Below are 17,805 nucleotides of genomic sequence, written 5' to 3' on the forward strand. Positions count from 1 at the left end.
GAGCATGCATTTCACTTGCTCAAATCCAGACTTAAGACGGAAAGACCCACAAACAAGCAATACCTGAAGGCTGCGGCTGTAAAGGCCTGGCAAAGCATTAAGAAGGAGGAAACCCAGCGTTTGGTGATGTCCATGGGTTCCAGACTTAAGGCAGTGATTGCCTCCAAAGGATTCGGAACAAAATATTGAAAATAAAAATATTTTGTTTGGGTTTGGTTTATTTGTCCAATTACTTTTGACCTCCTAAAATGTGGAGTGTTTGTAAAGAAATGTGTACAATTCCTACAATTTCTATCAGATATTTTTGTTCAAACCTTCAAATTAAACGTTACAATCTGCACTTGAATTCTGTTGTAGAGGTTTCATTTCAAATCCAATGTGGTGGCATGCAGAGCCCAACTCGCGAAAATTGTGTCACTGTCCAAATATTTCTGGACCTAACTGTATATAAGAGGTGACGCTCGTCATTCATGTAACCATGATTTTGCTATGTAATGATAATGCTCTGCCATCTGTCTCTTCCTCCTCCCTGGTGAGCAGCATTACTGACCCTCAGAGCAGTAATCTCCAGCAGCTCCTGTAATTTGGCTTAATGTCTCCATGTTCTGCATCTGTCACACACTGACATGAGTGTAATAGGAGATAATGGATTCTTATGCAGGCGTCACAAGGTACGATATATCGGGCGATATGTCGTCGGGGTCACGTCGGTAGTGACGCACATCCGGCATCGTCTGATATATCGTAGCGTGTGACAGCTACGAGCGACTGTTAACGAGCAAAAATACTCACCTTATCGTTGCTCGTTGACACAACGCTCATTTTCAAAAACTCGTTCCTCCTGCGCGCCGGTTGTTCATCGTTCCTGAGGCAGCATATGTCCTAGGGAACGACGGACGAACTGCTACTGACCTGCGTCCCGCTGGCAATGCGGAATGAAGGAGGTGGGCGGGATGTTACACCTCTGCTTCTATTGGGCGGCCGCTGTGTGAGGTCGCTGTGACGCCGAATGTCCCTCCCCCTTCAGGAAGAGGATGTTTGCCGCCCACAGCGATGTCGTCCGGGAGGTAAGTTAACGACAACAAATTGCCCGTGACGCACAAACGACGGGGGGCGGGTACGATTGCTCGTGCGATCGCATGATAGATTGTCTCGTGTGAAGCCCGCATTAGTCCCTAAACTGGAGAAGCCCCTCATCAGCCCTGACAGCGGATAATAGGAAAGAGCTGGAGCTCGTACTCGCTCACATCGGCAGAATTCATGTCCAGCTGTATTTCTCCTCTATAACATAACTGCACATCCCGTGTTATCACCTGCATCGGCATCACAGATTCATTCACATTTTATGTGTATTTTACATGAAGGGTTAATATACCGATGGAGACACTGACACAGCAAAGAGCAGAAAAATAGTAATGTGTGACTTGTGTGCGTTATTGGGTGGTCTGTCCTCACCGGGGCGGTGATCTGTAGGAATCTCCTCTTTACTCCGCTGATCACCCCTCACATTTCTCTCTGGAGAATTAATATTGTTCAGATCTTTATCCGCATCCAAAAGCTGTAAAACAAAATATTGTAAAAGTCCCCGGGAATAATGGAGATAAGATCCAAACATGTGAGGTCTGTGGTCAGCTGTGATCCTGCCGTCTCCACCGCTCTCATTACACAAGTCTAAAACATCGAATAATGGAGGAGAAAACAAGACTGAACACAAGGAGGTCACAGCCGTCTACACCTCATAGGCAGGGGCTGGCTGGCAAATTTTGGCCTAGATACGAGCACACAAGTGAGGCCCAGGAGTGGCGGTCCATCCTTAAAGTGAACCTGTCATCAGATGTTACCAATATAAAGTACGGCCGACACATTTAAGGCTTCTTTTCCAGTATTCTAGCAAATTGTATGTATTTACCAAGACTTTCTGCATAGTACAAAAAAGAGATTTTATTATACCTGGTCCGGTCCTATTTGCGTCTCTGGGCTTGATCCGGCACCTCTTCTCTTTGTACAATCGCCATTTGGCAGAGCAGACTTTTAGTGCGCATGTGTCGGCTTTACTTTCGGGTAATCGGCACTCCTTGGCCTTACCTAGCCCTCAGCAGAGCAGAGACAAATATGCCTGTGCAAAAGTGCGATTGGGAAACACCGTATGGATGACGTAAGACACATCATCCACATAAAGTAGAAAAAGACAATGGTTACTGTAGGAAGAGAAGAGGCCCCGGGGACATACATACAGCTTACTCTAATGCTGTTAAAGCTGTGTTAAAGGTGGTGGAAATACTTTATATTAGGAAACTTGGTGACGGCTCTACTATTGCCTGCCTGTGGAAAAAACGCTCATCACTCAGACCAGTTTGTATGAGCATTTGTAATAGTCCCCTTCACAACACCTGGTCCCCCAAAAAGGTTCCACCAGTCAACCAAAATCCTGAGCCACCCCTATCTGTCCCAGATATCCACACCCGGGGGCGAGGTCAGGCGGTTGGCCACGCCCACCAAAGAGGATTGATGGGCAGGGGCGGGGAAAAACAGAGAGTAGTTAGTGAGTAGGAGATTGTGTTTGGCAGAGGAAAGGAGAGGAGGTTGCTGTGAGAGCTGTGGAGTAAATCTGTCAGGGCCTAGGTAGGAGCCTAGGAACCCTGTGGCCAGGAGACAGACGGTGGTGGCCGTCCGCAGGAGGCCGGGAGAAGAACTGGCAGAACCGTCAAGGCACCGGGGCTGGGTCTTAGCCCGCCGGTACCTAACCGGGGAGTCAAACCGAAACCGGAGCACCAGAGAAGGGTACTCAGACCCCGTACGAGGCCAAGAAGCAACTGGACCGAGTCAAATCAACTGATTGCGGCTTGGACTTTAGGACCCAAAGTCCCGATAGATGGCAACAGCCCACCGAGGGGGATAGGAAGCCACCGCCCAGGCACCAAAATCCCACGGGCCAGCGCCTGTGGGCAAGAGGGCTCCTCTGGCACCTACAAGTCGGGGAGCGGACTGCCGTTGTTCAAACATAGGCAGTCACACAGTCAAGAGGGTGCAGGGAAAGACGACACCACCAACCCGAGTAGGGGAAATCATGCAGCCGGCTGCGGGCACCGACCACCATCCCGTTTTTGGTTTACCAGTGACTCCGGTGCGTTTCTTCTGAGTGAGTACACCAGTGCCCTCAGGCACAGCGCTGCGCAACGCCGCCCTGCATCCCTCCAGTGGCTCCATCATCATCCCCTAGCGGGCCCCGGGATCCACACCCCCTACCCACGGAGGGGTCAACACCTAGCTGCACCACAACACCGCCACCCGGGAGCCCCCACCATCACCAGCAGCGGTGGTGCCAACAATCACCACGACCCGTGGGTGGCGTCACGAACAATCTCTATAGCGGCCCCGGCCGCGCACCCACCCGATCACCCACAACCACCCCTTTTCAGAGCGACGTTACCCCCGGGTCCGGGGACGCTCGAGCCACCGACACACAAAACCGAGCCCGGACCCGAGCGGCACGGCGGCCGCAGCCAAGGCCCAGGGCGGTTCACATCGACTCTTCTGGCGTCACGAACAGGATCGACCCAGTCCACTTACCTGTGGAAGGGCGCCTTAAAGTCCCAGTCAGCGGCCTCCTGCTGAAAAATCTGAAGATCCGCCATCTTGGGTGCGAAAGTTTCCCGCCTTTACCATCTTCCCCAAGCGAAAGGGCGCGAAGAAAAAGCCCCGCCCCCTGGGAACAGAGCGGCGCTGAAAAAGTTAAAGAGTGCCAGGAGGAAACCAAGGGGGGGACGGAACCAAGAAGTCCATACCTGACGGGAATGGCGGAGGGGCGCTGGCCGCAGGAGCGGCGACGCCTAACGACGGGAATGTAGCAGCCCTCGCTCCGTTCTCCCAGGTAATGCCGCTCTCCTTGCCGTACGTGCCCAGGTGCTGCCTGGCTACCTCAGTACGATGAGAAGCCTGACACCTTGCCGGTGTTTCGGAAAAAGATGTGCTCGATCCTAAACCTGCATGCTATGACTGGGAGGCAGCGTGCGACGGTAGTGCTAGGGCAGCTGACCGGCGCGGCTGAGCAGGAGGCGGAGACCTGGGCCGATGCGGACCGGGCCTCGGTAACCCTTATCTTTGAGAAACTACAGGCGGCCTTTGAAACCCGCACTGAGGCCGAACTACGAATGCAGTTCTACCAATGTCGGCAACGTCTCACAGACAGCATCTGGGACTTTGCATTGCGCCTACAGACGGCCCTCTGCACCTTGAAGCGGGTAAACCCCATCAGCGAGGCCGATGGCAATAAGATGCTGATGGAACAGTTTGTGCAGGGGCTGGGGTCCGCTGAAGATCATAAACAGCTGCGGTTGTGGGCCCTGGAGCATGCGGACCTGGACTTTACCGTACTAAAAGAACGGGCCATTAAGGCCCTGCAAGCTCCAGACGCCGGCGCCCCTGCTGCGGCCCCTTGACCGGCCGAGTCATCTCCCGTCGCAGTGACATCCCCCCTTTTGGCGCTGCCGGCCCCTGCTGCACCTGTTGGGACTTTGGAAGGACTGGCTGGGCGGGTCCAGCACATCAGTGAGGATATCGCCCAGGTTGTCGCCGCACTCAAGCTGTCGACGAGAGTCAAGCCTCTGGAGAAGATCCAGCTCGCCAACAGCCCCGAGGACGTCCCCTGGATGCAGCGGAGAAAGAACAGCGACTCCTGGTATGGACCGCCGGTCTGTTATAGGTGCAACAAGTCCGGCCACTTTGCTAGGCGATGCCCGTTAAACGAGCAACCCCTGAGGCCAAGGGCCAATCCTCAGGAGTAGACCCCTATGGTCCAGCTGACTGGTGGGATCGGTATGTCGGTGGCTGCCCTATCATCTCGGTGGCGGTGGATGGAGTCCCGATCATGGCCCTGTTGGACAAGGGATCGCAGGTAACCACCATGCCCTATACCTTATACCAGAGATACTGGCCTAACAGTGAGCTTGTTCCCCCCAATGACAGCATGACCATCATTGCAGCCAATGGTCTCCCAATGGCCCAGGTAGGGTTTAAGGAGGTGACTCTGACTGTAGGGCGGACCGACCTGAAGCGCCAGGGGATGATCGTTGTACAGCATGAACCCAGTGACCGAGTTCCCAAAATGGTGTTAGGAACCAATGTGATTGAGCACTGTATGGGAGAAGTGTTGGGCTTGTTGCAGCAGTTGTCTGCCACTGCAGGAGTAGGCCGGCAGAGGGCGCTGCAGCGCGAGATCCGGGCCCTCCTGCAGAGACAGCAGGTGAATCTGACGGGTGATGAAATTGGTGGAGTGTGGGTGATGGATGTGGCGCCGTTGGTGGTGCCTCCCCCAGAGTGAAATAATGATATGGTGCAGGGCAGCGGTAGGCCCCCAGGGACGGGATTACCCGGCAATGGTAGAGCCCCTGCCCTCAGAACACTGGCCCACGGTAATGGCCACCAGGGGAGTGATTGACGTCAGGAAGGGAAGAGTACCTGTGAGGGTGTTGAATTGTGGAGAAGAGGTCAGGCTCCCCCGCTACGCCACCATAGCTAAGTTGTACACAGTAGATGCCCACGCCATCCATGCGACCGTTCCACCTGCACTTACACCCGGTCCAAACCCTGACCCTTCCTCCACCCAGAAAGAGGGATGGTGCCAGGAGTTGCATGTTGGCACCGAAACCACACCGGGACACCACAAAGAGGGGGTATACAGAGTAGTGCAGGAGTACGGGCAGGTTTTCAGCAAGCACCCGTTAGATTTCGGGAGGATTAAGGGGGTTCAGCACCACATCCCCACGGGCACGCACCCGCCCATTAAAGAGAGGTACCGCCCAATTCCACCAGCCCACTACCAATGTGCTAAGGACATGTTGAGGAATATGAAGGAGGCGATAGTAATACAGGATAGTTGTAGTCCCTGGGCCGCCCCTTTGGTGCTGGTGAAGAAAAAGGATGGCACTATGAGGATGTGTGTGGATTACCGGAAGATCAATCAAATAACGCACAAAGATAACTACCCTCTACCTCGCATAGAAGAGTCCCTGGCTGCCCTCAAGACTGCTAACTACTTTTCTACTCTCGACCTTACTAGTGGCTACTGGCAGGTGGCAGTTGCACCTGAAGACCGTGAGAAGACCGCATTCGCTACTCCCATGGGTCTCTGCGAATTCAATAGCATGCCGTTTGGGCTGTGCAATGCCCCGGGGACCTTCCAAAGGCTGATGGAATGCTGCTTGGGACACCTTAATTTTGAGACCGTTCTGCTGTATCTGGATGATGTGATCGTGTATTCCAGGACACACGAAGCCCATCTAGAGAATCTGGCTGAGGTGTTCGCAGCTCTCTCTAAGTACGGGATGAAATTTAAACCCGCTAAGTGTCATCTGCTGAAGCCTAAAGTGCAGTACCTCGGGCACGTGGTGAGTGCAGAGGGTGTAGCCCCTGACCCCGAAAAGGTGACGGCAATCCAAGACTGGCCGCTGCCAACCACTGTGAGGGAAGTGAGACAGTTCCTGGGCCTGGTCGGCTACTACCGCTGTGTTATCCACCGGTACACCAAGAAGGACGCACCCATGCAAGATCTCCTCGTGGGACAGACCAAAAATGGTAAATCCCAGGGGCCCCCATTCGCCTGAGAAGAAAAGCATGAAGAATCCTTCTAGCAACTGAAGTCGGCATTGACCGGGGAAGAGATCCTGGCCTACCCGGACTACGACCTCCCGTTTGTCCTGTACATGGATGCCAGCAATGTGGGCCTGGGCGCAGTCCTGTCCCAAATCCAAGACGGGAAGGAGAGGGTGATCGCCTATGCCAGCCGAAAACTTTGGCCGACTGAGAGGAACCCCGAGAACTACAGCTCCTTTAAACTTGAATTCCTAGCCCTGGTGTGGGCAAACACCAAAAGGTTTAAGCACTACCTCGCGGCAGCCAAGTTCACGGCCTACACGGATAACAATCCATTGACCCATCTGGACACTGTCAAGTTGGGTGCCCCGGAGCAGTGGTGTATGGCTCGGCTATCCAACTATGATTTCACCATCAAATACAGGGCTGGCCGTAAGAACACCAACGCGGATGCACTGTCCCGCATGCCACACCAGGCTGATGAGGGAGTGGAGGAGGATGGCTTGGAGGAAATCGAGCTCCCCGCGTTCCATCGATTGCAGGAGTGGGGGCCGTGTGTCAACCAACAGCAAGTGCAATTCGACCCCTTACCCAGCCAGGGGTGGCAACACGCCCAAGATCAGGAGCCCGCCGTCCAGTTGGTCAAGACTGATAGCCCGGGGTTCTTCCAGAATGGATCCCCTGGGCCCCTCCGAAGCGCAGCAGCTGTGGAAGGAGAGGGACCGCCTGTGCCTATACCAAGGGAAGCTGTACCGGGAGCTGATTAGCCCAAAAACCCACAAGAGGATGCGCCAGCTGGTGGTACCTCAGATCCATGTACCTAAAGTCTTACAGGCCTACCACGACGGTGCTGGGCACTTCGGCTGGAAAAAGTTGGAAATGCTGCTGAGAGAACGATTTTATTGGAGCGGAATGCGGGAGTCCGTGGAGACATGGTGCCAAGAATGTGGGCCTTGTACCCTGCGGAGATGGGACGAGGCCAGCCAGAAGGCCCCGCTGCAACCAATTGTATACACCACTTGTTAGTGATAGGTTGAATGGGTAAGGGCTGGAATGAGGACTGCGGTGATATTGGGGATGAGGTGCGATGGGAGCGGGACAAGTGGTTAGATGTGATCTTGAGAGTAGAGTTGAAAGATTGTTTTCTGTCATGGTGGAGAAGCTGGATTTGGAGGACGAGGGCTGAGTAGCGATGATGAGGGGCTGTGGTGATTGTGGGCCAAAGCTTGATCTGATGTTGTCAAACTTCTGTTTGAAGAAAGAGGCAAAGTCTTCAGCTGAGATGAGAGGAGAAGGGAGGTGGTGCTGGAGGACAGAGGAGAGAATTGAAAGTGTTGAATAGCTGTTTAGGGTTGTGAGAGAGAGAGGATATGAGGGATGAGAAGTACGTTTGTTTTGCAGCAGTGAGTGTGGACTTGAAGGTGGTGAGGGACTCTTTATATGCAATGAAGTGCTCAGTGGAATGAGACTTCTTCCATCTGCGCTCAGCAATTCTGGAAACCAGTCTCAGTTGTTTAGTCTGCCTCATGTGCCAGGGTTGCCTGTTGATTGTGCGGGTTTTGATGTGTGTGAGGGGGGAAGCTGAATCGAGAGCTGCACAGATTGTAGTGTTGTATACAGTTGCAGCAGCATCTGCATCGTGTAAAAAAGCAATGTCTGTGAGAGGAAGAAGGGACTGAGAAAGTGCGTGTAAATCAAGGTGTTTAATATTTCTGCGAGGGTGTGATAGTTTGTGGAGGGGGGTTGCATACTTGGAGAAGAGAGGGAAGAGAATGTGAGTAGGTTGTGGTCAGACAGGGGAAGAGGTGAGTTAGAGAGGTTAGATAGGGAACAGAGGCGAGTAAAGATGAGGTCCAGCATGTGGCCACCTTTGTGAGTAGCTGCAGAAGACCATTGGGTGAGGCCGAAGGAGGAAGCAAGTGTTAGAAGTTTGGAGACAGATGAGTGGGAAGTGTCAATGGGGATGTTGAAATCACCCATGATGATGGTGGGGATGTCGGTGGAAAGGAAGTGTAGTAGCCAGGTGGTGAAATGGTCAAAAAAGGCAGTGGCTGGCCCTGGAGGGCGGTAAATGACAGCCAGTTGAAGGTTGGAGGGGGCGTAGATGCGTATGGAGTGCACCTCAAAAGAGGGAAGAGTAACAGAGGGTGGTAGTGGAAAGTGGTGTAAATCAGCATTGGTTGGACAGGAGCAAACAAACTCCTCCACCATGCTTGTTAGTGGGGCGGGGGGTGTGAGAGAGTTGGAGACCACCATAAGAAAGTGCAGCAGGATAGGCTGTGTCAGAGGGGGTGAGCCAGGTTTCTGTGATGGCAAGAATGGAAAGTTTATTAGTGATGAAAAGATCATGAATGTAGGATAGTTTGTTGCAGACAGAGTGAGCGTTCCATAGAGCTCCTGTTAGTGGGACTGGGGGAGCGTGGGCTGGGTGGGTGGGTATGAGGTTAGAGAGGTTGCGGAAATTTGTGATGGGTTGTAGATGAGGGTTTGAAATGACAATAGGGATGTGGTGAGGAGGACCAGGATTTGGAGCGATATCCCCAGCAGTGAGGAGAAGCAGTGAGAGTGTTAGTAGGTGGGAGCAGGAGAGTCCATGAGGTGGTCGTGTGTGTCTGGAGACACAGGGTTAAATGTGGAGGAAAATATGTGAGGGGAAGGTGAGATGGGTGGAGAGGCTGGAGGGAGAGATGAATAGTTCATTACTGGGCTTAGGGATCAGAGGGGGCAGTAGAAAGTGAAAGAGAAGAAAAACACAAACATTGTTTACAGTGACTATGTTTCCAGTTACCTTCCGGTCACTTCCGGCCCAATTCTGGCCTAATTCAAATACACAGTATATATATATATATATATATATATATATATATATTTTATATATATATATATATATATATATATATATATATACACACACACATACATACATACAGTACAGACCAAAGGTAAAATTGTAGATTTACATTGAAGGCATCAAAACTATGAATTAAAACATGTGGAATGAAATACTTAAAAAAGTGTGAGACAACTGAAAATATGTCTTATATTCTAGGTTCTTCAAAGTAGCCACTTTTGGCTTTCATTACTACTTTGCACACTCTTGGCATTCTCTTGATGAGCTTCAAGACGTAGTCACCAGAAATGGTTTTTCCAACAGTCTTGAAGGAGTTCCCAGAGATGCTTCGCACTTGTTGGCCCCTTTGCCTTCACTCTGCGGTCCAGCTCACCCCAAACCATCTCGATTGGGTTCAGGTCTGGTGACTGTGGAGACCAGGTCATCTGGCGTAGCACCCCATAACTCTCCTTCTTAGTCAAATAGCCCTTAGACAGCCTGAAGGTGTGTTTGGGGTCATTGTCCTGTTTAAAAATAAATGATGGTCCAACTAAACCAGATAGAATAGCATGCCGCTGCAAGATGCTGTGGCAGCCATGCTGGTTCTGTATGCCTTCAATTTTGAATAAATCCCCAACAGTGTCACCAGAAAAGCACCCCCACACCATCACACCTCCTCCTCCATGCTTCACGGTGGGAACCAGCCATGTAGAGTCCACCTTTTCTACAAAGACACAGTGGTTGGATACAAAGATCTCAAATTTGGACTCGTCAAACCAAAGCACAGATTCCCACTGGTGTAATGTCCATTCCTTGTGTTCTTTAGCCCAAACAAGTCTCTTCTGCTTGTTGCCTGTCCTTAGCAGTGGTTTCCTAGCAGCCATTTTACCATGAAGGTCTGCTGCACACAAAGTCTCCTCTTAACAGTTGTTCTAGAGATGAGAAGGTGTTTCCAAACTTTTGGTCTCCACTATATATTTATATATTTATATATATATATACATACATATATATATATATAACCTTTTATTCAACTTGACATCATTAAACAAAATGTAAACCATTGAGATACATTGCACAGAGAAGTATGCAAACCATTCAGGTGAAACAAAATATAGACTGGACTGTCAAACGTTATAATATATATATTATAATATATTTTGTCTGTAATGGAATGTTTGTTGAAAAACAGTTACTTCATGTTCAAAAAGAAAAGCAATTGTTTCTTCAATTACAGGGATGTGCGATGGGGGTGAAAGTTTCCACATCGCTTGCTAATATTTTTGTTACATGGTGGGAAAAAGAAAAAATTTATGGTCAAGAAAATATTTTTACGGATCCCATAGAATTTTTTGGGAGATTTCTTGTTCTTGATGATCTGATAATAATATGGAAGGGTGACCCTAATAACATACAAAAATTCATAAATTTCCTTAATACCAATTACCATAATTTAAGATTTAAATGCAAATAAGGAACAAATTGCTTTTCTAGACATGATGTTGATTGAAAAAAAAGTTGATTCCAGGGTTTTGGTCCGTTTATATAGAAAACCGCAAACAGGGAACTCATTATTACATGCTAGCAGTAATCATCCTAAGCATGTTATAAATAATCTCCCAGTAGGAGAATTTGTGCGCGCTAAGAGGTGCTGTACAACTGATTCTTTTTATAGACAAGAATGTGAAACAATTAATGAACGATTAAAATCTAGAGGTTATCGCAGGTACCAAATTGATAGGGGTAAAATTGCAGCTGATAGAAAAACCCGAGATGATGATTTGGAAATAAAACCTAAATTTAGTAATTATGAGGAAAAACCATGTTTTATCACAAAATATAGTGATCAATTCAAGCAAATAACTGAAATTATTAAACCAAATCTATCTATTTTGCGGGTAGATCCAACTTTGAGAATTATATTGGATAACGGCTGCAATTTTATTCCTAAAAAAGGAACCACAATTGCAAACATTTTGTCACCAAGTGATCACACTTTGCGTTTTTCACATGAAAAATATTCAAACTGGTTGTCCATTTCTGGCAGTTATCGTTGTGGTATGAAACTATGTGGTTTATGTAAACATATGCACAATACCACATTTAAATGCACAGTTACACAAAAAGAGTATTCTATAAACATGTTTGCCAATTGTGGTTCTACATATGCTATTTAATAACATGTGAGACATGCTGTACTCAGTATGTAGGTAATACTACTCGTCCGCTACGTAAAAGAATTTCTTAACATCTTTATGATGCACGTAATAAAAGTACAAGGAGTCCCTCGGGAGCCTCTCAACATTTTATTTCTGCATATGGAGGAGATGTTAGCACATGTAGGGTTAATATAATTGAAACTATCCCAAACCCCAACAGGGGAGGTGACAGAAAAAAAGAACTGCAGCGAAAAGAAGCTATGTGGATATTCAGGTTAAAAACACGATATCCTGCAGGAATGAATTTAAAGTCTGATCTTTTATATATCTATGATTGAAATGATGCGGTTTTCTCCTCCATGTGCATATTAGATGTTTTGCATCGCTATTATAATTATAGAGGGGTTTTTTTTTCTCTCCTCTTCCCCTTATTGTGGACCTCCGCCCAGTTTATTTCCCTGCCACTTCACCTAAGCGTCCAAGTGTATATAGGTAAGTTTATTTGTATGATGTTAAGCTATGAGTAACGAACCTCCATTCTGAAACGCGTAAGCGTTCTTTACATTGGTGAACCATATGTATTTTATACAAGATACCTGTTTTTAATCTTTTGGAATAAAAGTCTTTGATTTTATAATCCTCTGGTCGAAGTTGCTGGAATATCCCTAAAGATTTGTGTCTACAAGATTATCCAGAATCCAAGTTCCCTGCACCACCCAGGATTGATTGAATTCCTCCAGACGCTACATATGCTATGGTTCGGTGAACTGACATACTTTGTTTTTTCTTTATGTCAAACGTTTTCACAGAGATACAACAGCCTCAAGGTCCCCCGTGAATGGAACACAAAACAGCCCAACAAGATGAGAGTAAGAAAGAAAAAATAAAAAGCAGAGAAAGAGGATAAGGGGAAAAAAGGGGGGGCAGTGAGGGAAGGAAAGAGGGTGGGTTAAGGGCCACCCTTCCACACACCTTCATCCACAAGGTATCACCTTCCGTTTATCTCAGTGCATCCTTGTATTAAGCAGGCTTTACACGCTACGATTTCGCTACAGCGATCTCGTTGGGGTCACGGAATTTGTGACACACATCCGGCCACTGTAGCTATATCGTTGTGTGTGACTCCTAGGAGCGATTTTGGATCGTTGCAAATACGTCCAAAATCGCTCCTCGTTGACATGGGGGTCCATTCTCAATTATCGCTGCTGGGACGAAGTTGATCCTCGTCCCTGCAACAGCACACATCGCTACGTGTGACGCCGCAGGAACAAGGAACATCTCCTTTCCTGCCGCCGGCCACAATGTGGAAGGAAGGAGATGGGCGGGATGTTTGTTCCGCTCATCTCCGCCCCTCCGCTTTGGGCGGCCGCTTAGTGACGTCGCGGTGACGCCGAACGTCCCTCCCCCTTCAGGGAGGGATTGTTCGGCCGTTATAACAACGCCGCCGACCAGTTAAGTGCTTGTGACGCTGCCGTAGCGATAATGTTCGCTGCGGCAGCGATCACCTAATATCGGCATAACGATAGGGGCGGGTGCTATCACGCTCGCCATCGCTAGCATCGGCCACCCTTAGTCTGTCTGTTGAAAGTTGAGTCAATAGTACCAGGTGGCCCAGTACTTCTAAGTCTTTCTCATGGCAGAATGTAGGGGGGAGGTGGCTGATCCAGGGGCAAGACCAACAGGAAATAGGACATTGAGAGATTATATCAGATAGGTCCCGATGCAAGGCAGGTGGATTCAATAAGACTCTTATCCATCAAAAGCAGCATCCTAGGTGGAAGTGTGTTTGTGTCCCCGAGGTCACGAAGCCCGGGGATCAGGCAATGGGGAAGAGCAGCCTGCAATAGCTCCGCTCACAGGCACTACTGACAACACAAGGAATTTGAGAGAAACCTTGTTTCTCAACATAATATCGTTGTGGACAATAATAAATATGGGTGAAACACTTCTTTAAGTCAAAGTACTTGGTTAGGGCCCGTGAGATCTCGTCCTGCGTCACTGTGTCGTCTAGCAGGGCAAAGTTTCCATTGCCATCGTCTAGGTAGTGGGGAGGAAAAATAACGGAGATCGTTACCAGTGCGTGGTCAGAAAAAGTAATAAGGTCGATCCCTGACGTCTGTATTTTGTCGAGGTCTGCATGCCTAATGAAAAAATAGTCTAACCTCGAGTAAGACTCATGGACCGGAGAGAAGAATAAAAAATCTTTGTCACACGCTAAGTACAGTCATATGAAAAAGTTTGGGCACCCCTATTAATGTTAACCTTTTTTCTTCATAACAATTTGGGTTTTTGCAACAGCTATTTCAGTTTTATATATCTAATAACTGATAGGTTCAGTAATATTTCTTGTTTGAAATGAGGTTTATAGTAATTACAGAAAATGTGCAATCTGCATTTAAACAAAATTTGACAGGGGCAAAAGTATGGGCACCCTTATCAATTTCTTGATTTGAACACTCCTAACTACTTTTTACTGACTTACTGAAGCACTAAATTGGTTTAGTAACCTCATTGAGCTTTGAACTTCATAGGCAGGTGTTTCCAATCATGAGAAAAGGTATTTAAGGTGGCCACTTGCAAGTTGTTCTCCTATTTGAATCTCCTATGAAGAGTGGCATCATGGGCTACTCAAAACAACTCTCAAATGATCTCAAAACAAATATTATTCAACATAGTTGTTCAGGGGAAGGATACAAAAAGTTGTCTCAGAGATTTAAACTATCAGTTTCCACTGTGAGGTACATAGTAAGGAAATGGAAGAACACAGGTATAGTTCTTGTTAAGGCCAGAAGTGGCAGGCCAAGAAAAATATCAGAAAGGCAGAGAAGAAGAATGGTGAGAACAGTCAAGGACAATCCACAGACCACCTCCAAAAACCTGCAGCATCATCTTGCTGCAGATGGTGTCACTGTGCATCGGTCAACAATACAGCGCACTTTGCACAAGGAGAAGCTGTATGGGAGAGTGATGCGAAAGAAGCCGTTTCTGCAAGCACGCCACAAACAGAGTTGCCTGAGGTATGCAAAAGCCCATTTGGACAAGCCAGTTACATTTTGGAAGAAGGTCCTGTGGACTGATGAAACAAAGATTGAGTGGTTTGGTCATACAAAAAGGCGTTATGCATGGAGGCAAAAAAACAGGGCATTCCAAGAAAAGCACTTGCTACCTACATTAAAATTTAGTGGAGGTTCCATCATGCTTTGGGGCTGTGTGGCCAATGCCGATACCGGGAATCTTGTTAAAGTTGAGGGTCGCATGGATTCAACTCAGTATCAGCAGATTCTTGACAATTATGTGCAAGAATCAGTGACGAAGTTGAAGTTACGCAGGGGATGGATATTTCAGCAAGACAATGATCCAAAACACCGCTTCAAATCTACTCAGGCATTCATGCAGAGGAACAATTACAATGTTCTGGAATGGCCATCCCAGTCCCCAGACCTAAATATCATTGAACATCTATGGGATGATTTGAAGCGGGCTGTCCATGCTCGGCGACCATCAAACTTAACTGAACTGGAATTGTTTTCTAAACAGGAATGGTCAAAAATACTAGGATCCAGGAACTCATCAAAAGCTACAGGAAGCGACAAGAGGCTGTGATTTTTGCAAAAGGAGGATGTACAAAATATTAATGTCACTTTTATGTTGAGGTGCCCATACGTTTGCACCTGTCAAATTTTGTTTAAATGCAGATTGCACATTTTCAGTTAGTTCAATAAACCTCATTTCAATCTAGAAATATTACTGAGTCCATCAGTTATTAGATATCTGAAACTGAAATAGCTGTTTCAAAAACCCAAATTGTTATGAAGAAAAAAGGTTAACATTAATAGGGGTGCCCAAACTTTTTCATATGACTGTATCTAGCAGTTGATATTCGTGTAAGACCCTTTTAAGTTTATGTAGAGCCTCACTTGACAGGTCTGAACGGCGAGTCGAGGTGTCCAGTAGTGGCTCGAGGCCCATATTAAATTCTCCCCCCAGCAGCACGGTTCCCTCTGCAATTTTGTCCACACGTTCCAAGAAGTGTGTTAATGCTGAAATCTGGCCTGTATTCAGCAAATATAGCAAGGCAAAGAAGTAGGGCTGTGCAGCAACTTTTCCATTAACTAGTAACATTCGTCCCTGTTCATCATGACAGGAGTAAGTTAATTCCCAAGTAATCTCTTTCGCAAGAACAAAATTATTGTGCAACATAATTTCATATCAGGTGAGAGACTATGGTAGGCATGCAGGAAAAATGTGCTACCTAGTCTAAATGGCTTGTTCACACACATGTGAGTCTCCTGAAGGAACGCCATCTGTATGTGACTAGTTTTCAAATATTGAAACATGATGGATCTCTTACAAGCGCTAAGGAGGCCCTTGACGTTCAAGGATCCGAGCTGAAACTTCTTCTGCACCTGTTGCGATATGCTGTCAGGATGGGAGGGAAGGCCCAGTACCCACCACCCCACCTAGAGGGAAAGAAAGCGGGATAAAAAAGGGGGGTGGAAGTAGAGGGAGGGGAGCAGAAAGGATGATACTAGAGTCGAATAAGGGAGAAGGGAGCAAGGAGTTAGTCAAGATAAAGTGCATAAAAAGACTTTTAAAAGGAAAGTTATAGACCTATTGTCAAAGAAATATAGAGAAGAAAAGAAACAAGCAAGAAAACAGTAGAAGAGAAACGAGCATAGTTCGGACCCAGCCGGACTAAAAGACACTACCTAAAGGCACAGATGGGGTCACTGGAGACGAGGATAACAATAGGGTGGAGTCCCAGACTCTATGAAACTTTATACCTTTTTCTTTCCAAACGTTTTTTATTGATTTTTCATATTTGTAAAAACATGACAAATATCATTGCAAAAGAAGAACATTCGTCTGACAAAATGTGACATAGAAGTGGGTGATACCCCAATTTGGAGTTCCATGCTGCTGTTCGATTTAAGATAGTATACATTAACATTAAACCAAAACAGAGGTAATGAAAAATAATATAACATATGCGATACAATTCGTTAAATCTCTGTGTCGTCCCTGAATGATTTCAATTTTGCTACCGTGCCTTGGTATTCCCAACCGTCTCGTCTCCCCCTCCCTCCAGAGCCCCCTCCTAGGTGATTCTCAGTTTACCCAGGCTGTCCTGGATATCGCTCAGGATATACCACTCCGAGTGAATAAAAGGTGCCATCAGGTTAATTATTTCTCCCTGTGTGAATTGGCTTTCAATAAAATGTCTCCATCTCACAAAAAACTTGGCTGTCAACCCATCTTTATCCCTCTCCGCTTCTAGTTTTTCCAACTTCAGAAGGTTGTGTAGTTCGCCCATAACCTCCTTTATGGATGGGCCCTCCCTTTGAATCCAGTGTTTTAAGATGCAACGCTTAGCTATCATGGCTATGTCATGCGTTATTGCGTATTTCCTCTTTCCTGCGTGCTCGGTCCTTCTCCTAGTCCTCCCTCAAAGAAGTGGAAAATCCACACCAATAAGTCCAGATTGCTAAAAATTCCCCATGTTGACTGGGCAAATAGTCTGACTTGGTTCCAGAACCAAGCGATTGTCTCACATTCCCATAGCCCATGCAGCATATCCGTTTTCTCTTTTTTGACACTTAGGACACCACCTATCCCTACCTGGTATGTTGAAACCCATAATGGCCCTATGTAGAATTCTGAATTGAGTGTCTCTCCATATCTCATTGGTAATATGTTTCCGCACTTGTACCCATCCTTTCAGTATGTCATCTACCACTTCTTGCCTTCCCAACTGTTTTCCGCATGCTGTTAAAGTCCGACTATCCTCCCGTGAAATAAGCACCCCCTTAGCGATCGATAAATTTTAGAGACATTTACACTTGTTACATCACATTCCAGTAACTCATCAATCAAACTTCTATTCAGGTCTCTTCAATCCACACCAAGGTCTCCTATTATTCCATGTTTCAATTGTTCATATTGGATGATATGTGAGCTATTAAGGTTGTACTTATCCAACACCTCCCGACCTGTCATCCACCTCCTGTCCTCCACATTCATAACATCTATCATTCTCCTGACTCCCCTCTCTTTCCATCTAGTAAATAGCTTGTTTTCTCGTCCCAGGGGAAAATTTGGGAATGCCCAGGGGTTCAAGTACTTGGACACTTTCCATGAGAGCCCCAGTTTTTTCTTACCGACTTCCATGTTAGCATGGTGTCTCGGAATACAATTGAGTTCCTTCAACCCTGGATAGTGGGGAGT

At 47.3% G+C, this 17,805-nt stretch overlaps 1 protein-coding gene across 1 annotated transcript in view; it reads right to left on the bottom strand.

Annotated features, from left to right (window-relative positions):
* Nucleotides 1-17,805, bottom strand: part of LOC142259452 (uncharacterized) — a 583,478-nt gene that overhangs the window by 14,608 nt on the left and 551,065 nt on the right. The window contains exons 18-19 of the mRNA XM_075331872.1: nt 13,580-13,721; nt 1,456-1,558 (exon numbers count right to left, since the gene is read on the bottom strand). Of these exons, the coding sequence (XP_075187987.1) occupies nt 1,456-1,558; nt 13,580-13,721 (245 nt within the window). The remainder of the gene's footprint in view (nt 1-1,455; nt 1,559-13,579; nt 13,722-17,805) is intronic.

Source organism: Anomaloglossus baeobatrachus, chromosome 1, assembly GCF_048569485.1.
Source record: "Anomaloglossus baeobatrachus isolate aAnoBae1 chromosome 1, aAnoBae1.hap1, whole genome shotgun sequence".
Lineage (NCBI taxonomy): Eukaryota > Metazoa > Chordata > Amphibia > Anura > Aromobatidae > Anomaloglossus > Anomaloglossus baeobatrachus.